We start from the raw sequence: 22,442 nt of genomic DNA, 5'->3' as shown, positions 1-22,442 counted from the left end.
CTTCGTGTGGCGTCTTCAGACCGTGCCCCTTCCGGTGGGCTCGGCCAATGAGTGGCGCCGCGCCCGGAGAAGACGGTTAAAACTTACGGGAGGGCTGTCATGGCGGCAGCGATGGTGCCTGCGGCCCTGTTGCTCCTGCTCTGCGTTGCCGCCGGCCCCGGGCGATGCTGGGACCAGCCGGGTGAGACCTGCGGCGGGTCCCCTTCGCCGGTCACCTTCGCCGTCTCTCCTCTCGCTGGGGCGGCCCGCGGGGGCGGGGGGTGGGGACCTTGCGCCGGGCAGGCCTTTAGTCTGGGCTCCCTTGACATCGGGTGGTGTCGCAGTATCGGCCCCGTGGCGCGGCCGGCGGTGTGACGTCCCCTGAGAGGAACAACCCAGAGCCCCCCTCCGGGAAATGAGGGGCCATTTCCGTGCCCCACTTGGCGCGACTGGCGCTGCCCGGATCTTCGCCTCTCGAAGCCGCCCGCTCCTGCGTCCTGTCAGCCCCTTCGCGAAGGGAGGCCCCCGCGGCTAAGCGGGCGCGTCTGGGCAAAGGTTGACCCTTGTGCTGCCTGTTTCAGGGAGGATCCTGCTGCGGGAGGTGCAGGCGCTCACCCTCCGCACAGGTCAGTACACCACAGCCCGGCGGACAGCTGCAGTCCCTCAACTACAGTGCACGGGAGGCTCTGCCGGGTGTTCCCGCGTCCCCGAGGTTGTTCAGTGTTACAACAAAGGTTGGGATGGCTATGATGTGCAGGTAACCGTTTAAAAGTTGTCAAACGTGTAACGAAATCATCTTCCCGCGGACTTAGTAACTTCTGAAGGAGAAAAGAGTAACAGGCTAGGGTGTCAGTTCAGTTTGATTTTTTTTGTTGGAGAGCCTTCGAAAACTAAAGCTTAACCTAAATACTTTTTGGGTGTGGATATTCTAGAACTACTGTAGGTATGTCTTTGAAATATTTCTGAAGGCTGTAATGTAAAAACACTGCACAGCAAACGTTCGTTGGATTTAACTTTATTTTTTAAATTTAATTTTTTTAATTAAAATGTTGCTCAACTTCATAAAACCAAACTCTTGTGAACCCGTAAGGATACTCTTGCTTTGTTATTGCTGCATGGATTTCCAGTTTTTAGAGCAGAAAGGTTTATAAATATTTGCATCACTTCAGCTCTACCTTTTAAAAACTAGACTTCAGACTTACGTGACTTTCTCTTGCATCTTAGTATGTCAGTACTAGTCAGTAAGTAGTCATGTATTTCTGTTTTGTTATCTGTTATTTAAGCTTTTGCCAATAGGTTAACCAGGTTTTGAGGCTGAAGATAATTAAAACCGGAACAGTATTGTAAAAGTACAGGCAAATTTGAATTGGTGGTTGGTATTGCTGTCCTGAATTATTAACTTAGAAACTACTTCCGCACCCCTCCCAAAAAAAAAAAGTGTTACTTGCAGTTAGAGGCGATTCCTAAGTTCAGATACTTCAAGGAAATGTGAAGCTGAGGAATCTGCATATATTCAACAACAGAACTGCACTATGATTGTTAAGTGTTGCATATGGATATCTAATGATGTCTGTTCCAATCTCTTTTGATTTCTGTCTGGACATAAATGAAATCAGGTGCACTGGATTTCAGGCTTCCGTATTATATTTTTGTAGTTGCCATCCAGTTTACATGGGGCAGGCACTTAAGTAACTGTTGCACAGGGTACAGGTAATTTTTAGAAGTATTCCTATACCTGAAGAAGGGATAGTTGAAAAACCTCTTCGGTGAAGAAAACCAAAATCTTCCAGAGCTGTAACACTTCTGTGTTCTGAAAGAGATTTTTTTTTAACTTTTAGGATTTTAAAAAAATATTCTTAGTTAATTTCAAATTCTTAGTCCTTTTCAAAATAGCAGTGCTTAGAAATTTCTTACCCTGTCCCCTTTTAGATGCTTTGTTAGCAATTGCAGCTTTATTTCAGAGCATATTTAGGGAAGCAGGCAGGTATTTTCATCTCTGGAGCAGGAGGCTTTATTTTGTATTGTGCTTATTTTTTCAGTGGCAGTGCAAAGCAGACTTGGAAAATGCCTACCGTTTTGGACAGATCGAAGTGAGCTGTGAAGGCTACGATTATCCAGATGATCCTTACATCTTAAGAGGCTCTTGTAGTTTGCTGTTCAGGCTAGAGTTGACTGAGGAAGGCGAAAGGAAAGTCAAGAACTCTGGAAGCTTTGGCTCTGGCTATTATCAGTCAAGAAAGGATTCTCCTGATTCTGGCACTGGAGCGATTGTTGTAATTGTTCTTCTGGTTCTTGCTTTTGGAGTATACAAGCTCTTCCTTGGTAACCAGCAGCCTCAGCAGAGTTTTAGTGACAGTGGTGGATTCACTGGACCTTCCTGGCAGAGTCAGCAGGCACCTCCTCCTCCTGGTTTTAAGCCTGGCTTCACAGGTAGGGCTCAGATCCATTTATGGTACCCAAAAGAGCAAGTGGGATTGTACTGTTTTATCTGCAGTGAGCACAGGTGGGATAGGCTTAAAACAATACATCAGCAGTCGACTTCGAGTTGGCTGCAGGCTTTGCAGCCAGCTTTGCATTTTGTTCTTTGTTCAAAAGTGAAAATGAGAACTTGGCTTCCCGCAGGCTTTCAGGGCAGACTGTGCAGCAAGCTGCCCTTTGGACCCTTGAAAAATCTTATCTCCCCATGTTCTACAAAAGTTCTGTTCATACTCTGTGAAATATGAGGATTGTGACAGGGAAGAACAATTTTTCATAAGTAATCTGGAAAAGGGGATAGCCTCACGCAAACAGATCAAACTTGTGGCAAAGAAGCATTTGGAAACTTTACAGAAGGGTCTTTCAGCATTTGGGCTGCTGGCCCCTGACTTCATTCGCAGAACAGTTGAGTATCCTGTACCAGTCCTCAGTTTAACAGGTGCTTCAGTGTAGTCCCAGTGGTTGAAAGGTTTGGTTCCCAGGGCAGAGAACAGTGTCTGAACTACCATTGACGGTGCAGCACCTGAATCTCATGTTGTGCCTTTCATCTGAAGTTGGAAATAATATAAACAGTGACAAGGCTGCTGCTGGGAAAAGATACACTTTTTCTTTTCCCAGAAAACCGATGATTTTTGTTAGTTAATAAATGGGCTGCCTTAGATGGTTGCAGTGTCTAAGGGAAATAAACATTACTCATCTGGTGTCTGACTAACTCATTAAACCATGTGTACATTTGAAGTGCTCACAGCAGTGGAACTCCAATTAAATTCTGACAAGTTGCATAATCTCCATCTTTTTTTTTTTTTTTTGTGAGATAGTACTCCTTCTCTATCAAGTAAATAAATAGCAAGGATTAGGTTCGCTTAGTCAAAAGCTTATATTTTAGTAATGCTGGCTAATGCTTTCTTCCAGGTTTGCTCAAGCCACTCAGCCAATAGAGGGTGCCAGTATAACTCTTTTGAATACCCTTGTGCAGGGCATGGGCAGCAGAAATTTTCAGATGTACCTGCAGTAGAAAATTAAAGGGGTTCTGCTTCTGTATTACTAGTGGCTTTGCAAATTGGTTTCCATGTAGTTATTTCACACTTCAGTCTGTCTATGCTGCATGTGCATCAGCAACTTTGTGCGTGCATGCCACTTGCCACTGGCATTACCGTGGTAGATACTGAGAGCCCTGGTCATAAGGCCAGGGTTCTGTCACACTGGGCACAGCCAAAACAGAGTGAAGGGTAGCTTTTTTCCCCCTCTCCTGTTCCTTGTCAGTTAATTGCAGCAATACATTTTTTTCATTGCAGGAGTCTGAAATCTAGCAAGGGCAGGGCCTTGAAAATGTTCTCTTGATCAATACCGAAAATGGAGACACTTAAAATGAATATTGGGAGCCATATAAGGCTTAACTTAACAGTATTTTTAATAACGAGTGACAATGATTTCTGCTCAGATTTCAAACAGTGTAAGGAGGAAACCTCTTGATTATGGAGCCAGCAGAAAAATGTTTAGTGTTGTGCTACTTCGGGCATATAAATTTTTATAGCAGAGCAAAAGCACATCTCTGAGTGTGTGTGTCCATGCAATCTGGGAATGTATTAGTCTTTGAAAATCTGCATGGTAGTGAAAAGCAATGTCTTTCACTTATTGTTGTTAATATTTAATTTCCCTCACTTTAAATACCCTTAACATGCAGAATGTGTCCTGTGAAACTTGTTTGGCTAGCCTGTCTTAATTAAATTCTGCTTTTTCTCTGTTAGTGGTTTGACACGATCCTTAATGTTTACTCTAGATATTTCAGCAAAAAGTGACTCAGTTTTCTGAGTCACTGTTCAGCCATGGTGCTTTTGAACAAACAAGTTAGTTCATCTCCCTGATTAACATTGTTTTTACAGTAAACTATTTTCTTTTGTTCCAAATCGGCATAGTTTAACAGGTGTATCATCCCAATAGGAGTTTGTCTTTCTCCCAATGCATTCAAAATGAAATTCAATATCAAATCCAATGTAGACTTAAATTATTTAATTTTTTTAATCTTCCTGACTTCAGACAACCTACACCAGCTTGAAGACAAACCAGGCCCAGTATAACTTTCACACACAAAATCTGCCCCACTTCTTTAGGTGGGCGTATTTCAGGGAGACTGTAATCTTCAGTCCTTTCCTTTACACTTCCTTATGTGTTAAACCTGTGGTTGAGCTTATTTTTGCATCCTTGTTCGTTTTTTTTCTAGACCAGGAAATTATTCTACTTCAGTTTTGCATCTTCTCTTTTTATTTCTAAATGGACGACATTTGGTTCTGAGTCAGAACCTCATGTTATGCAGGTCATGTGAAAATTCTGTGACTCTCCTCCCCCCCCCAGCCCACTTGATATGCTTGCAGTTTCATCAAGGTATTTGTCAAGCTTGGTGACTTATGCATAATAAAAAAAAAAAACATTGCAATGTGATTGCAGTTAGTGTGTCTTTTGATAACAAATACCCAACTAGAATTACCAGAACAATATAAAGTAATGTCAGCCATTAGACTGAGCCACTGTTACTCAAAGCATGCAGCTGTTTTGAGTGATACTAGAAGTAGCGTGTCCTAGTGGTTAGTTCACTCTTTGGTTTTATGTATGTGACTTCTGTTCCTGCTTCTGGCCTGTTGAGTGACCTTGAGCAGATTACTTTTTCTTCATTATCCTTTTCTATTTTTAATCTAACTTGTCTGTTTATGAATCCGCAGACCGGGACTCTTTGCCATGTTTTGCGAACATCAGGGATGTGAGATGAAGTGGAAGCTAATTTTAACATAAAATACTTTTAGTGTTTGTTTCTATGTTTTTTCCTGCTTTCTGAACTGTGAGGCCTTTCAAGTTAGGTTTGATCAAGAGTCTCCTGAAATCGGGAGGCGTTTACGGTGTAATTTTCCATTATCTTTAACAGAGAGTCTTGTTGCAACAGCTGGCCTGAGGATTAGGTGCCACTAAGTAACATTTTCTGTTTTCATTTTCTTTAAGAAGACAACAGCTTTGGGACTCGTTCCAGTCATGGACCCAATTCAGGACCAGGATTTTGGACTGGATTAGGAGCAGGAGGCTTGCTAGGCTACTTGGCTGGCAGTCACAGGTAAAATATGCATGCTATCAGATTTTAACTATTTAAGCTTTCAGGGGGTATGCCATATACTACATTTACATTGTTTCTAAGCTTTCAGGCCTGTATCATCCAAGCTAAAATCCTACCTCTAGAACAATTTTGAGGAGCAATCTATAGCTCCAGCAGCAGAGACATTTTAAACTTGTTTCTGGGGAAGAAGAATTGGGAGGACTGAGGTACTTCATTCTGCTTTAGCTGATTACTCTGACCTGGCATGATGGCCTGGAAATTTAAAATGAACATTTAAAAGTCCATCTTGCCCACTGCTGTAAAACACAGGAGATAACATGAAGCATAAAACCATCTGTAGATCTTGTATCAGTGTCACCTTTCCTAAAGTCAGTCTGGGTGGCAGCTGCTGTTCTATGATATTCGGTGTGGTCAGACTAAACAGCCTTTAGTGGACAGTCTCCCATGGATGGAAATCCAAGAAGTGTGGTTTTCCAAAGGCTTGTAGGTTGTATGTAAGCTGCATTTTGGAAAAACATAACACAGACAGCATTCAAAAGGAATTTTGGTGCTGGAGTAAGCATCTGCTGGTCATATTTGCTAAACACTTTAAAGATTTAAAACGCAACATTTCTAGATAAACTGTTTAAAGGGAGCAATTGCTGCCATTTTAGGCTTCACTAGAGAAAAGATTTCCTGCAGGAAATCTTTAGAGCCCAAGCAGTTTCCTGTATCAAATAGCTGCATGTGTATCAAGTCTAATGCTGTAGGAATGCAGTAATATAACAGGTGAAGCATAGCCATGTATGTTTTTATATATTGAAAGTTTGGGAGTAAGAGATCATGTAGACAGGAGTGTGTTAAAGCATCTTCTTCTACTGTAAAGTTTTTTGGCAATTCCCAAAGCGTTATCAGGATTGCCTGTTTATTAAGGAAGTATAAACTTGGGCCATAAGAGAATTTCTAAAATGTCCAATATGCAGTCTTGATATCATAGGGTCAAGTAAGGTGAGACAGGGACAGTGATGCCATTGACAGTAGAAATTGTCTATAAATTCACTTTGAGTACAGCTTTAGAGGTTGAAAGGTCATATCTTGTTCTATTATATTAACCCCGCTAAGAATTCATAAAAGGTATAACATGCTAAACGTTTTATTGACTTAAATATCAAGTCTTAAATACATGACCCTTGTGTTTAAGCAGTGTATTTATGTACTATCTACATATAGGTTCATTCCTTGATTTCCACACCCTGCCCTGCTCTGCGCCCCCCTTTCAGTAGCCACTTCTTATTGTTCAAGATTAGGGGCTAACTGAATATTTAAGTCCAAATACATGAAGAAACTTCCTAACTTGGGCTTCTTTTCTTTTAAAACAGTCTTTGGTCCACTATTTTTTTTTCAGTCGTCTGAAATTATGTGCCTGAAAATGCTGGTGTGAGATAGCTGTTTGTAAATTTCAACAGCAGGAAATTCCTTTTCTGTAGAAGCAAGTAATTTAAATCAGTGAGTCAAAGGTCGTGATGTGTTAGTCTTATTGGTACAACCTTTTCAGGATAGTTAACAGTGGGATATTTTCTTTTGTCTCACATGGCTGGGATGTAGGTGTTGCCAAAATGCATTCAAGCTTCCAATGTCAAATCTACTTTCTTGTCTGACAATTCCAGAGGGAAAAATTTCCTTATTTGCAGTGTTAGAATTGCTTATCCTGATGAATGAGGTTTAACTTCCTTTTGGAAGTCTACAGGTTTTATTGTGACAACACTGGATATCCTTGCTATGAACATACATTATAAATATATTAAACAGGGAGATTCACAGCTTTGAAACAACTGCCAGCTTACAGATTTCCCTCAGAGGTGCAGTCCCTTGTTTGGAATGGTAATTCCTTAATTTTTCATAAGGGTACTAACGAAGCCTTCCTTCTACTCTGTTTCTCATCAGAGCGCAGCCACATTCCCCATATTACAGTACGTGGACAGATCCCACAGCTGTACCTCCAATGAATAGGCAGCCAAGCAATTCCACACAAGGCAGCAGTTCAGGAACAAGAACTGCTTCTGGTAAGACAAAAGACATTTTAACCTCCTGAAGCTTGAGGGGCTTTGACCTATCAAAAATACACAGAATTTAGTTGAGGTTCAGCAAGCATTCTTTGTTTTATTTTGCCAATTGGTACAGGTAGGCGTGTAACAATTGTCCCTTATTCCTGTTTCCTGTGGAAGTAGGACAGCCTTGTGGGGCATGAAACAACCCACAGGCCTACAGTGGGCATGGTACTGCCACCACAGGGTTTGTCTTCATCTGCAAGGTGCAGTAGTTTAAAGCTTTGCCCTTTGGCGTGCACTCACATACCCTTCTCTAGTAAACATGTACAAACATGAGTTCCTTGTCGAAAGGTTGTCTAATCTGCAGGAATAGGATGTCTTTCAGGCCAGTCAGCTCAACAGTTGCTTGCCGTTCTACTTTACGTGTATATGTTTAACTCATCTTACTTATCACCTTTAGCTCTTATAACTGGGGAGAGCCCAGTGGAAAGGCTGTGGTGGAGCTGACACTGTTTTGTGTTTTTTTTTTTCTTTACAGGCTTTGGGGGCACAAAACGAAGATGAAATCTGTGATGTTATTACATTTGAGTGATTGAACTAAATCTTCCTGTGTGATAGCACTTTTCTTAGTAGTAATAGGCTTCCGAAGTGGACGTGAGGTGTGAAGGACTAGGCAAAGAATTCCTTTCTTTCCCTGAAGAAATGTGGATTCTCCCTTTGTTTAGGGTGTTACAGGTGCTGGAACATCTACTATTTCACAACAGCAGCTTCTCATAATAATTTTCAAAATAAATTCATCCAAGTTAAGAAGAATGCTACAGTGTCTATATACCTGTCTACACCTGAGCGGTTATGGCAACGGAACAGTAGCCTTACCAGATTTTCAAAGCATGTTCTGGAGTTAAACTCAGAAATTCTGGATTAAATGAAATTTTCTTGGTGGTCCAGCATCTGAAAGGCCTAGTGTGTAATCCACCTGATACCTAAGGGGTGCTGCTCTTTGAAGCTACCTACTTCTGTTTGTCTTGTAAAATTCATGTGAACATTACTGTAATTGCAGTCATCTGCTCAGATGCTTGTTGGGAGTTTTTCCTTAGTGGAAAGTGCAAAACTAGAAAGACTGACTAACATTGTAATGTTTGTATCTGTGCTATGTGACCGTTGGAGCCAAAATTTGCAGTCGAGGACGCTCCGTGTTTTAGGGTTTATCCAAGTGGCTGTGCAAACCTGGGAGGTTTTGTGTATAAATTGTGTATAAATTGTGGGGGGAAACTAAATAAATAAATAACCTGAAATGAGACAAGATGGTCCTTCTCTAATTTGGAGCTTTTTCTGGAAGACTGAGGTCATGTAAATTCAGGTAGCTACAGACACTTAGCTCACATTGAGGCTCCAGACTTCTCTTTTTTATGGTGGATGTTAGCAATGCTAAGAAAACTTCTGATGTGAACTGGCTCATATCTCAGCCCCTGTCTGTCCCACTAGATGGCCTGTCCAGGACACAGTAAACCAAAGGTGCTCATTGCAAAGGGAAGGGAGCACTCTTAATCCAAGGCTGGTGGTACCTCTAGAACATAGCAGGCCTTGAGACTAGGCAGAGGCAGGAAATTCAATGTCTAGTGGGATGTAAACTTTCCCAGATGTACTTTTTAAGAACACAGTGCTGCCAAAGAGTGGGAAGCAGAGAGGCCTTGCTTTGTTCTGTAACAATATTTTGCGGCTCTGAGAAGTGTCATACAGTTCTTGTGCTCTAGGAGAGACATTGCCAAAAACCCAGAGAAATTTCTCAGGACTGGGAGGGACGGGGAAGACTGGAAAATGGACTGCTTGACTACCAGGTCTTCTCTAGAGGCCATCCTAATACAGCTTAGAAGTGTGTGTGCGCGTGCCCAGCTTTTCTATGCTGGCAGCAGTCCGAGAAGCATAGTTTTCATCCTTGTGAAAATACTGTGTCTGGGAATGGATGTAAACTATTACAGTAAAAGCAAAGCACTGTTTTACTGATACAGGCTGCATCTCCACAAGGACATTTAGTAGGTATGGTTGGTCTAGGAAAGTGACTTCAGTGGCACTCACCAGAAAGTAACTATGTGCATTTGTGAGTACAAAAAATAATTGGCTCAAATGATAATGCCCAAGTTCAATGTCTGGATTAAGCAACAAAATAAAACAAAAAAAAAAACCACCTAGAAATCTTCAAGAAGTGAACAGAAGCTACAAAAATGTGTAGATATTTGCTGAAAACATGGGAATTATTATAAAAATTATAATTTGAGGATAAAATAGTGGTCTGCTTCTCAGAGCTGCTTGAGGATTAGGGGAAGATATCTCCATTAACAGCCTGCTCTGTCAACCTAGAAAGCATGGAAATGGCAAAGACCTTGCTGTTGGCCTATTAGAAAGTTTTACCTTTTACAAGGAAAAGTGTATGATAAATCCTTATCTTTCTGACAAAATACAGCAAAATAATGTATTTTAAATGAGGATTTTTTACTTATTTAAGTGTATTGAGGCTGAAATTTGTCACTGTCAGTACTGTTTGCTAATTAATTACATAACAGTGAAATGACTTTTGATAACTGTTCAGGTAGTTTGAAGCTGAAGTTTGCTCTCAATTATGATGTGTTATGTTTTAGACAATGTTTTCATTTATATTAGCTTCTGCCTAAAATGTGTTTTGATGCACAAACCTGACAGATTACCATAGTTTCTGAATCTGTTTGTAGGATATTTTTGCCCTTCCCCTTGATAAAGTGATTAAATAAGTGTAAAAGGAGTACTTTTGTCTTTAGAACACTATCTTGAGGCCTGCAGGGGTGTGACACTGTCTATTTTTTCAGGGTTGGCTGTGTTTCATCAGCTTCCCAGCTGGTGTAATAACAGCCTTTACCCCCAGATGCAGAGCTGGTAAGCTCTGTATTTTGTTTCAACAAAGTAAAGCAATACTGAAAATAAAGTTACTTTATTGATTGGATTTTCAGTAATAAAATACTGAACCATGTAAAGAAATGAAGGATATCTTGTATACCAAGGTTCTGTGTCTGAGTCTGCAGAAAAGCTCCATTATGTCGGTGAGTTCCTGGTTTTACAAGGTGATTAGCTGAACCTTTCAAAAGAAGTTACGATCACTGCTGCTGTTCCTAGTTGTGGATGTAGCAGAACTCTACCCTGGGATAGCAGCTGGGACATCTGCTTCTTATACTGAGAATGTGTCACTGCTGAACAGGGGCACAGCCTACATATGGAGGCAGTTCAACTTGGCAGCAGTAATGTATGGTTCAATAGAGGCCTGCGAACTTTGATATCAAAGTTTCCTTGACCAAAGATCAAGGATGTTGGTGAGGCTCCTGAATGAAAAGAACTTGGGCAAGGCAGCTTAGAGCTAATGCTTTTGAGACCCCTTGAGCTTCCTTCATGAACGCCTGATCTAGAAGGTCATAGTCTTTCTGCTACTCTGGACAGGGTTTTGGCAGCATCCTCACAGCAACTTCATAGTTGCAAGGCATATGTAAATGCTTAATCTGTTAAATGCTGTTGTAGGATAATTGCAGTTCTACTTGGTGCCTGGGACTAGCTCTGCTCATACTCTGACATGGCTTACCTCCTCACACAAAGCTCAACCTCATTACAGGAATGAAACTCCTGGTTTTACAGCTGACTTCCCCTGAAGTATGTGATAAAAGAAAAAGAGATGCACAGAGATAAGCTTTCCCTGTGCCACTCTGTCTTGTGACTCAACTCCCAGGTCAGATCTGGGCTTGTTCTGCATACTGTCATGCTATGCACCTTGAGCTTTTCTTGTGTGCAAGATGTGTGTTAGACTTACCTGTGGCAAGACAGTATGTTGGGGTTTTTTTATAAAAAATAATATTCCATGGTCATTACTTTACATCACTAAGTTACAAAAGGGAAATTAAGCCGGGTAGCACAACTTCCAGCACTAGGAGTTGTTGCACAGAGAAATTGCTGGAATAAAGTAGCAAGTGATGCCTGCCTGCACAGCCATCTAAAAGCTGAAATTGCAGTATTTGTATGCAGACTGTTGTCCACTCAGCACCAATTACGAGTGTTGTATTTTTCCTTCTTTAGTAAATTAGTATTAATTCTTAATGTTTTCAGAGTATGTACCAACCAGTGGTTCTGGTAGAGAAATAGCCCAGCTGCCTGCAAACTAAAGTATATGAGCAAAACCACAAAAAATAATTTCTCACAGCGATGTGGTCTGTACTAACAGACAATGCTGTTGTCTCGTGTGCAGTGGAACATATTGTGAGGTCCCTTGTTCTCCTTCCATCCCTACTGGGGCAGTTCAGGGTTAAGTGCTGCTTGGGAGAGGCTCCGTATCCATCAGTGTGTTTTGCTGAAACCTTCCTCTGGTGCCCACTCTCTTGCTTTCCCAATATTGTGTCCGACTACAATAGTTGTCATTTTCTGACATCTTTTCTATTGCAGCTGTGTTTTGCCACTGCTAATGAAAATAATCAGCAGACTTCCTTTGTGGCGTGTACTTCTTATCTCTCGCTGTCTTCTATCTTATAGTCTCTGTTCCTGCTGACTGTCAATGTTTCTTCAGTAAGAAAGTGGCAAGCACTTGCGAAAAGTACATTTTGCTGGGAATGGCTGGAGTAGAGTGAGATGAAGTCAAGGGTGCAAGCTGTCAGGCTGTGAATTGACCTTTGTAGGCACTGTATCTGTGAAAATAACTTTTTTCAGCCATCTGAGAGAGAAGGAATTTCGTTGAGGGTACAGTCTTGGCAGCTGCTGACGGGAGCAGATGAAGGACTGGTGAACTAGCAGCGTGGGGAAGACCTAAAATCGTCCTTTCCACCCTACCGTAGGAATGACGGAGACTTGTACTAGTATAACCAGGAAGCTGGCCTAGGATATGCTAGCTCAGCCACTCCAGACATGCAATTGCAAATGCTGTAGATGTATGTTTAAAGATATCAGATGCTTCTGAAAATGCCGCTGTGCTAGTCCCGAGCACAAGTAAACGTGGATGCAGGGCCAAGTCCCCTTCTTTCCCGCTGTGGTGTGTCTCAGAATGAATGGAGGTGGCCAGAAATGGAAAGGGTAAAGAAGTCCTTAGGGCAATTATCAGTGGTATGTATTGACATCTTTTGCTCCGAGGACCGTCTCAGCAATAGCCCAATTCTGTCTTCAAACTATCCACTGAGAAGTTTGGTGGAGACAAATCACCACCTGCTTAAAGACCAGGTTCTCTGAGTTACTGCACAGGGAGTTTTTGCTTGTTTACTGGATTTGCCTTGACTTCCCTGGCACTGAGACTTTTGTGCAGTCTTTGCTCTACAGCTGTATTTGGATGTCATTGTACAGGTTCCTCAGAGGGTTTGCCTTTAGATCATGGCCCCTCCTAGTTATCTTCTGTAGGCCTCCTGTGCCCTTGTAATCAGCATGTGGGAATGTATTTATTGAGGCAGCACTGGAATTACCAGCAATCCAAAATACCTTTTGCTGCTGCTGAGTAGCAAGGCTTATTAATCTCTCAGTGGACTCCTGTAGTCATTTTCATGCTATTTAGCAGCTGTAAATGTATCACATCTGCTTTAATGGACAGAAAACAATTATGGTTGAGGGGGAAAAAAGATTAAAAAGTGTAATGAATGTAGATATAATGTTGAGGTGGAACAACTTTGCAGAGCTGACCTTCATGCTGGGAATACTCTACCAGCATTCTTCTTCCAGCAGGAGGAGGAGGAGGACTTTATTATTGCTGTGAATTTGAATAATACCACTAGTGCTTCCCGCACCACTCCAGCAAGAGTTGGAGACTTAGGACTGTAACAGGTTTGGTGTTCAATAAAGTCAGACCTGTTAAGGGCTCTTTGTAGTTTGATACACAGCTTGCAAAGAGCTGGTAGCAGTAACAAGTGAAGTTAAATCAGTGCAGAAGTTCATATGGTTGCAGCATAGGCAGAAACAAGCTGATCTGTGCTGTTGCTGAAATTGAGGTCAAAATCAAGCTCAAAGTAGGCTGAAACAGCTCAGAAGGTTCTTCCTGTCAAGGAGAGCCTGTTCAGCACCACTTGTCATGTGCTGCTGACACCTACTGTCTGCAGTGAAGTGCTATTTTGTTGGAGTAGGCAAATCCCATGTCCTCATCATGACTATGAGAAAACCAGCCAGCCCCCCTGGGTCACAGCACAGTTTGATTCTCTCTTGGCAAGCTTGGCTGGTTAATGCTGCATGCTCTCCTTCATACCAGGTGGAAAGACCTACTTGCCTTTAATAAGGAGCTGGGGATTAGGCTGTAACTTGGTGGACATGTATAGAGCTGGAACAGTGTAAACATGATGAGAGGAAGACCACACTTCAGTTGAGTAATCCAGTTTTACCCAAGATACTAACACATTCCCTTTAGCTCAGCTGATGTGGCTGCTAAAGAGAAATTAGCGTTTGGATGTTTGGGGAGATTTTACATTGCAAAGCTGCTTTGGGCATAACTGAGAAACAGAACTTTCTGCAGTAGCTGAGAGAGAAACACAGCGTGAACCATCTCCAAACAGCGTTTGACCTGAGAAGAGCAGGGGAGAGCAAGGAGTCCCAGACAGGAACCAGTGAGTGTTTGTAGTGTGAATGTGCTGCAGAGGCATCTGTTCCTCTCCAGTCTTTGTTTGCTCAAGCACCTGAGAGGCCTCGTGGAGCAACGAGTGCTACCACTTATCCTCAGCTTGGCGGACCTCCAAGCCAAGAGGCTGTGGGTAAGTGAAGATTGTATTTGATGACCTTTGAACAGCATGTCAGGAGAGGCCCAGGAAGACAGCTGAGCTATAGGAATGTTTCATGCCTTGAAATGACAAATGAAGCAAAGGCAAGGGCTGGTCAGCACCCAGGGAGCTTTGAAAAATGATGTAGGATTCTCTGGTGAAGCCAGTCGACATACCAGAGGGTGTCCTTGTGCTCTGTGCATGCTAAAGGAGCTGCCTCCCCCCTGTCTGCACGTAGCTTATGAGGACATCGTATACACTCAGCTGCTGAGTCAGGCCGTCCTGCTGTTCTCTTCCTCTCCTCCCAAACGTGGCCTAACCATACGTTTTCACAATCTTGCCAGCAGAGAGATATGTGCACCTGAAAATACAGGCCCTCTGTTTGGTTTATGAAACTCCTTACTGCAGGACATTGTAAGGGCCAAAACCCATCACAAGATGGAAAGGATTAGGCGATTTCTCAGAAACTAAACACATCAGTGACTGAGCCATTATGTGACTCCTGGTTCAGAAGTCCCTAGATCTTGAATTCCAGAAGCAGAAGTTGTTAATGGCCTCTGTCAGAGTCCGGGTACTGGGGTGGACAGAGCGTTCCTCTGAGGCAGTATGACAGGTTTTACATCCTTGTCTACTAGGACGAGTCTCCTGGCACAGCCTCCTTGTACAGAAAGGTAATGCTAGCTGAAAAATGCTTTTCCCAGTCAGTTTACTGGCATTCTGCAAATGGCATACCTGGGATTGCACTAGAGCTTTGCTGGCATAGGTGGAAGGAGAGAAGAGCACGGGTATTTTGTATTCCTGTCCCAATATATGTCCTTGCCAGAAATTTTAGATGTAAACCAAACTTAATAATAAAGTTACAATAGTTGGCATCCCTTTATTCAGCATTTCTGTTAGTCTGATTATTTGAATAACACGTTACCTTTATTGTATTCAGACACCTTCACACTTTGCAGACAAGACTGCTAAACAAGTGTTAATTTTCAAAGTGCCAGATGAGGGCAGGTAACATTATTATCTGTCTTCCAGGAAAGTTTGTGCATGTAACATTCATGTTAAGTTTTTTACGATGAAATAAAATCCACATTCTTTCAGCTTAGTAAGTGGCCTGATTTCCCACTGAAATCAGGACAAAAGGCATAGTCAGCATTTTGGACAACTATGCCATTTTTAATGAACATCTTAAATAAACAAAAAGCCAATTTTTAAATACTTCGTTTGCATTTCAACAGCTGGAACTGTAGTTGTGTGTGCTATATTACAGTGGTCATGTAACACAAGATCTGCAGAAGATAAATCTTAATATCTCATAGATCTTAGCAAATACAGTCTCAAGGCACTAGTTCGCATTTCTGCCCAAGCAGGGGTGTTGCAGGAGCTTCTTCTAGCCATAGCAGTCTACTTTTATAAGATAGCTGAGAACTGTAGCGAGAAGAAATATCTTTTATTAGCAGGCAACAGAGCTCCCATTTTGCTTTTTCTTCACTGTTTTTCTTCAATAAGCTTTTCCAGCTTATTTTTCCCCAACAGCTTGCCTTGCTACTGAAGCCCACTGTGTTCAGGTGACACCTGCATCTGTCCCAGAGGAGGCCTCCGAGCGGGCTGGCTGGCTGGCAAGGGGAGAGTTAACAGGACTGGCACGATTCTCCTACCCTGCAGTAGTGCCTCAGGGCCCCAGCCCAGACTGGGAGAGGAAACCGATCGTACTGGGCGCTGCACCCTCCCTCCCCATTAAGACACAATCCCCGTCCTGCTGAGCCCCCAGACAAAAGGCTGGGGCAGGGATCACCCCCCTGCAGGGATGGGTGAGATGCGGTTTTTCCGGTTCCTTTCTTACCTTGGTGGGCAGGGTTTTGTTAGTCCGAGATGAACTGCAGAGATACTCGAAAGAAAAGAGTGAAAAGGGAGACATTCGTAACTGGGGTTTGAGACTGAACTGCCCATCTCGGTCAATCGGTGAAGAAGCAGCTGTTACTGAGAGCTATCAGTTTGGGGGTTTTTTTTGTCTGGCTTCCTATTAAAAAAAAAAAAAAGACAATCGAAAATACATTTTCTCTGCACAGAGCACTGAATTCTCCATATTTTAAAAGAAATGTTAGGCCTCGCTTATTATCTGGGCATTAGCCACTATTGTACTGGTGTCTGCATCAGTGAAACCTCTCTTGAAACTGTGCTGCAACCCCACAGCTTACCCCGGGGCCAGAAGGGCAAAAACCACCCTCGGGGGCTTTGTCCAGCCGGTAGATGGGTGTCCTGCTCCGGGCGCCTCTCCCAGCGCTGGCAGCCTCGGCATCACCCCGAGTTTAGCCTTTGGAAAAGCCTGTGAAACTCCAGGGAAGCGTGCAGAGAGTGTGCTCATACACCTCGCTGATTTTTAGGGATTATTTCAGGCTGGTGAAACGATGTTTCTGTTGACTGAACAATTACTGGAGGCGAAGTGGAAAGAACACGTAGTTTATGTTTTAGGCTATGTTTTCATTCCCGTCCCGTCCGTCCCGCCCCCCCCCCCGCCCCAGTATAGTTGCGCTTTGCAAACAGCAAAGGTTGGTAAGCTGGACTGAACAGTGACTTGATAGAATGAGGTTGCATCCTCATGCCTTCTGGGAAAAAAAAAAAACCCAAACCTGTGCACTGAAACAAGTGGCAAAGGTGCTTTTACTGCATCTCTACATCTAACGGTGGATGTATTTCAGCCTTACCGCATGATTTAGGGCACTGACTACTGTCTAATCTCTGACTTTTTTTGTCCCTGGTACTGGAAAGATACAGCTCTTCCAGAGCTCCTGGTTAAATATTGCCTGGTTGGCAGAGGACGATTTTTTGCTGCAGCTGGTGCGAGAACAGGCAGCGGCTCCTGTGCTGGGGAAGGTACAGCAAAGACTTGGTGAAGGCGGCAACGGAGGAAGAAAGCACTCAATTAAAGATGGGATAAACATCCCAAAATGGGTTTGGCTGAGTGACACTTCCAAGCCAGCCAGCACCAGGCACCTGGTGAGAAGCAGGAGCAAGAGGATTGTGGGTTAAGCCCAGAGGTGTTTAGCAAAGTTAGATGGAATTTCTGGACCTGAGGTGAATAAGCCAGACTCTTCCCAGCAAGAGAGTTATTGAGAGCAGGCATGCAGCGTGGAGTCGGACTTGCTGGGAATGAAGGGGAAACCGAGGTAGAGGACCTGTGGTCAGCTGAGCTCCACAGTACAACCACACATTCTTTCTAAAGAGGGCCTTCCTCCTCCCTTATTCTTCCTCTTACCCAGTAATTGCCCATTACATCCTCTCTCCTCCCCACATAATCCCTGTCGCTGTCAATTAGCCAGTGGCAAAGAGCAGGGAGCTGTTGCTTAAGAAACAACTCTCACCCAGAGAGCTGTTGTCAACACCAGCCACACCGTTCCCTACCCCGCCATCGCCCAAGACAAAAGATGTACTGCTCCAAATCCGATTACACCAGTGCAAACTCCTCTGCTCCCAAAAACAGTTTTATGTGTGGCAGTTGCACCTCTCTTGAAGCTGTGGCACTGTAACTCCGAGGACGGCATTGCCCTCCCCTCGAGTTACTTGGGCAACTTTGTCTGGTTTAGAAGCCAGGAATTGCTGCAGAGGATGAGGTGCTATGTGCCCAGCCCTGACTCCTGACTGCACAACTTCCAGCTGCAAACTTGAGAGCAGGTTTCCCACAGCACTCGCTACCTACCGCCTCTCCCTTCCGTGGCCTGAAATCATTTGGAAACCCAACCACATAAATGGGAGCTGCATAAAGTCCGACGGCACAAAATTGACTGTTCTGAGCATTCTGAGACAAGTGGGTCTCAACAGGATGTGTTTGTGCCATATTGGTGCTTTGAGTCAGGTGGCTGTGGTGGGTAAGGTCTGGCCGTGGCAGCCTGAACACTGGATTTACCACTTGGTAAAATCATGGCCGCAGCGGTTGGTCACGGGCGTACATTAGGAGCCAAAAGATAGTTTGAAAAGGCTGTGTAAATATAGGTAGAAATCTTAAACCTGATTGCCTGTAGAGAAATGTCCAGTGAGTGAAAAAAAGTACTTTCTGTAAGTACTTATCTGAAGAGTCTTTGCCTTATTTGAGCACGGTATTTTGTACTGTATGACATTACGGCTTTGCTGAAGTTCGCCCCTTCGCAGGACTCATTGCTACCCAAGCAAGTAGCAAAACCATAACTAATGCATCTATTCCCTGTGCTTTTCTGAAAGAGCTAAGAATGAGCAACTAAGTCCAGATAGCCATCTGTAAACTGGCATTCCCACAAACCGCCCCTGCATTACATTCATTTTTAGGGAGAAGAGCTAAGGTGGCATTTCCACTGACCCCACAAGGTGGGATAAGCCGGCACTGCTGACCAAAGAGGAGCTTTTTGGAGAGGTCGTTTTAATATGTGTTGTTTTACCGATCCTGTTCACCACGTGGATGCAGAAACCACCACGCTGGAAGGTGGGAGGCGGTGCCACTATGGTGGGATGGCTACAAGTTGGAAAATTGTAGTGATTGTTTGAAAACAAATAATCGATTAGATTCCTGCTATCATGAGGGCTGCATATTCTGAAAGCTGTAGAAAGAGCTTTTTAATTAAAGCCAGAATTTCTGACACACAAGTGATGAAATTCTGTCCTATTCTGGCCTTCAAAAACGGGATGTGTTATAAGTAGCAAATGACGCAAAACAAAACAAACGGAGACCTTTTTTAACCCAGGCAGCAATGCTTTTTCTCCACCAGCACCAAAAGAGAGTCCTCTGAGAGCACAATACTGCGAAGTGTGTATATCCTGGGATGCTCTGAATAGCTATTTAGAAATTCAGTAGAGCCTGCATTGTATTTTTAAAGCAAGTGCTTGTAGGGTCTATTTTCCTGGCAGTGAAGCAATGAATATTTAAGTTATTTAGAACACTGCAACTGTAAAGACATTTTTACAACATTAACATAGACAGTTACAGCAAATTGGCGTACTTGCAGAGTACAAAAGTTGAGAAATCTGGTCAGACTGGTTTCTGGAAGGGGAAAAGAGATCTCTGTTGAAGTGATAAACATTAAAATACTATTAAGATAACATTAATAGCGGTGCTTTCAGAGAAGCCTAAGCAATCTGGTCAGCTCAGAAAAAAAAAAAAGAATTGAGGAAAACCAGACGGTGCAAAAAAATCCCACTTCCAGGGAATGAACCTAAAAGGGCACTTATGTCAAATCCAATTGTGAAATTATACACAAAGGAAAGAACCTAAGTTCCCTTAGGAACCTCGAGTCATCTAAAATGCTTTAACAGCTATAAATGCAGCGCCTTTATTTTTATAACAGATGGATGTTAATATCGAAGTATGCTTTCTATTACAAACCCAGTTTCAACTCCCTGCTCCCCAGCTGATCCAGAATGGAAACAATCCATCTTCGCGTTAACGTCAAGTTTCTTGTTTGGCAGAAGTTTTTATTTACTATTGCATTTTTTTGCAGACATTACAGACTTTGATGTGGATCGTTTCTTTCAGGAGACATATTCACTGCAGAATTATCTACATTCAAGCTGCTCGAAAGCATCCCAACCACAAAATAATTGCTGTAGCCACTTCCGTGTGCCACTAAGATTTCTTGGGGTGCACGTGTGGGATTTTTTGGAAAGCACTGGAGAACCAACAGCACTTGACTGCTGGTGCAGCTAAGGAGTAGCGTAACTTGAGGTTTAACTTCTAAACCTGATGGGGCAGCCACTAGAGTTAAGGGAGTTGGTGAATGGCTCAGACCTGACTTAGGAGCAATGTTCAACTTAAATCTCAAAGGAGCTTTTCACTGGGGAACACATCTTTTGGGATAGGCTGGGGTAAGGAGAGCACTGAGCAAAGAGCTGCTTGCAAATAAGGCAAGTTCTTCAGGAAGAGGGGCAGGCAATGGCAACGGCAATGTCGAAACCACTTATGGAAGCTGGACTAAAAGCTGGGTTAGGTTTTTCGGAGCCAAATAGTCTGAGCTAGTCACATCCGTATCTTTTGGAAAGGCAAAGCTTTGATGTGAGTCTGGCCTCCCATGCACTCAAGTTTCTCTGCCTGAAGAACAGCTCAGAGCTCTAGCCTGCGCCAATACCAGAGTGCGGCTGCAGTCCAGCACCCCACTCCAAACTGGGGAAAATTGCCCTCGGAGCAGGAGAAAGGACACGTGGAGGTTGCAAGAGCATGATACTTTGGCAAGGGACCTAAGGCTAAGATCTGAGGGCAACCTCTTTCAAATAAATCCATAATATGTATAAATCCATACATATACATATATAAAATATGGAAATCCTAATATATAAATCCATAACATAACATACCTGTATTACAGAGTTCCTCTTCTGGATGAAGGAAATGACAGGCAAGCAGACATGGGGGTTGGAGAGAGGAGCTTGCCCTTGGGAACCAGAAACACGTAAGTAGCAGTAGGGGCAGCTGGAAAGATCTACAGGTGTGGTTGGTATTTCTGTAACTGCTAATGAACAAGTCTTTAAAAAAAATTATACCATGAAGAAACTCTTCTAGAAATGTAAATTGCAAAAGGTGTTTAAGAATTCTTCAAAAGAGGTGGGAAACATCAAAACTCCTTCAAAATGACTTAGAAAATGAGGCCTAATAGAAAGACAGTTAGGTTCTTAGGTTATTTATGTGCTTTGCTAAGTTTTACTCAGAAGCTTTCTGAAAGCTAGAAGTGCAACGTCACAGTTAAAAAAAGCACTGAAGTGGTGGAAGGGTCCACTTTTATATTTTCCTGAAAAAAAACCCTCCAGCATAAACCCCAAAGCGCCACGGGTCTTCATCAGACACTGAAAAAAAGATTCCAAGAGCTGACTCGTGACCGAACTGCGGCAGTGTTTTAAACCGAAGGGTCACGGCACGTGCCTGTCACAGGCCCGTTAGCGAGGAGGGTGGCAAGTCCCAAAATCTCGGTGTTTGGCTAAATAACAATTTAAATAATTATGTGGGTGTGGATTCTGAAAAACACAGACGCAAGCACCTCTGGAGGAGCTGTCGGGCTGTGGTCTGCATCTCACCGTCTGGTGGGGGCAGCCTGACCCCAGCACCTGTACCATTCCATTAAATTAAATACCGTGGAGCTGCTTGGAAGCTGAGCTCCTCTACCCTGCTTTCAAGCCCTGGGGGGAACGGCCCGGTCAGAGCCTCTGCTGACCACGGCTAGAAAGAAAACACAAATTTCAAAACCCAGGGAAGACAACACCATATGAAACACCTCAGCCACCTGGGGGAGAAGCTTCAGAACTTCCCACAACTTGAAATGCAGCCTGGGAGTATTGGCACCAGCCGGGCTCGGCTGAGCTGAAATTCCTGCTGGGATACAGGCTAAAAAGGAACGGATCAGGGATGCCCGTTAGATACCCCATTGACAAAATAGCTGACAAAATATCTTGATGCTCCTTCAACCATCTCTGACGTAGTTTTAGTTATGTGATTATTTTTGTACCTAGGAAAAACCCCATTTGCTTTCCCCGGTTTCGGGGAAGCTCCCGCTTTGCAAGCCGGGGAGGCTGCCCCCAGCTCCGCGCCCAGGGGTGCCCCAAAGCGGCGTTGAGGTTGGCCAGACGAAGCAAGGAGAGGGTTTTTTGCAGCCTCCCGGTGATGTCAGCCCATTGATGTCACCCCATTAGGTGCTTGGCTCCCGCTCAAAGGTTTGCCATTTACAAATCCGCTCAACCTGAAGGATTTCAGGCCCACGGTGACTTTTCAGAGATTCACGTCGAAGAGCCACACGAGTGCCCAAGAAAAGGAAGTACCACGAGGAAGTGTGGGCTTTTCATTTGGGAGTGGAATTTATGGTCAACCCAGCCGGGACTGGCCGCTGTTCTTGCGCTCCCGGTTGCAGGGACCTGCCACAGCAAGCGGGCGCACGGCGGGCTCTGCCGCAGCAACCGGTTGGGTGGTTTTTCCTAGTTTTGGAACAAAGAGGCATCACTATGGAGGTCTGTGGTGCTTCGATTCCGATTCCTTGAGGCGCTTCACAGTTTAAGGGCAACCTGGTTAAGGCGGAGTCGACCTGCCCGTGCCGCGGCGGAGCGCGGGTGAAGGCGACGCCGTGGGCGACGCCGTGGCGCGGGGGTCACTTATGCTCGATCTTCCTCGACCGGGACAAAGGCGAGGGCGGCGGC

General features: G+C 43.8%; 1 protein-coding gene across 2 annotated transcripts; it reads left to right on the top strand.

Annotated features, from left to right (window-relative positions):
• Nucleotides 1–28: 28 nt before the first annotated feature.
• Nucleotides 29–10,357, top strand: SARAF (store-operated calcium entry associated regulatory factor). 2 transcript variants are annotated; one of them, XM_075090884.1, is made up of 6 exons: nucleotides 29–181; nucleotides 561–736; nucleotides 2,019–2,409; nucleotides 5,449–5,554; nucleotides 7,478–7,596; nucleotides 8,120–10,357. In XM_075090884.1, the coding sequence occupies exons 1-6, from the start codon at nucleotides 100–102 to the stop codon at nucleotides 8,143–8,145; spliced, it is 900 nt and encodes a 299-aa protein (XP_074946985.1). In that variant the 5' UTR covers nucleotides 29–99; the 3' UTR covers nucleotides 8,146–10,357. The 2 variants fall into 2 exon arrangements, with proteins under 2 accessions (XP_074946985.1, XP_074946984.1); XM_075090883.1 differs by having other exon boundaries at nucleotides 5,446–5,554.
• Nucleotides 10,358–22,442: the final 12,085 nt, after the last annotated feature.

Source organism: Phalacrocorax aristotelis, chromosome 4 (assembly GCF_949628215.1).
Source record: "Phalacrocorax aristotelis chromosome 4, bGulAri2.1, whole genome shotgun sequence".
Lineage (NCBI taxonomy): Eukaryota > Metazoa > Chordata > Aves > Suliformes > Phalacrocoracidae > Phalacrocorax > Phalacrocorax aristotelis.
Note: the sequence above shows the minus strand (reverse complement) of the source record. Positions and strands in the feature narration are given on the sequence as shown.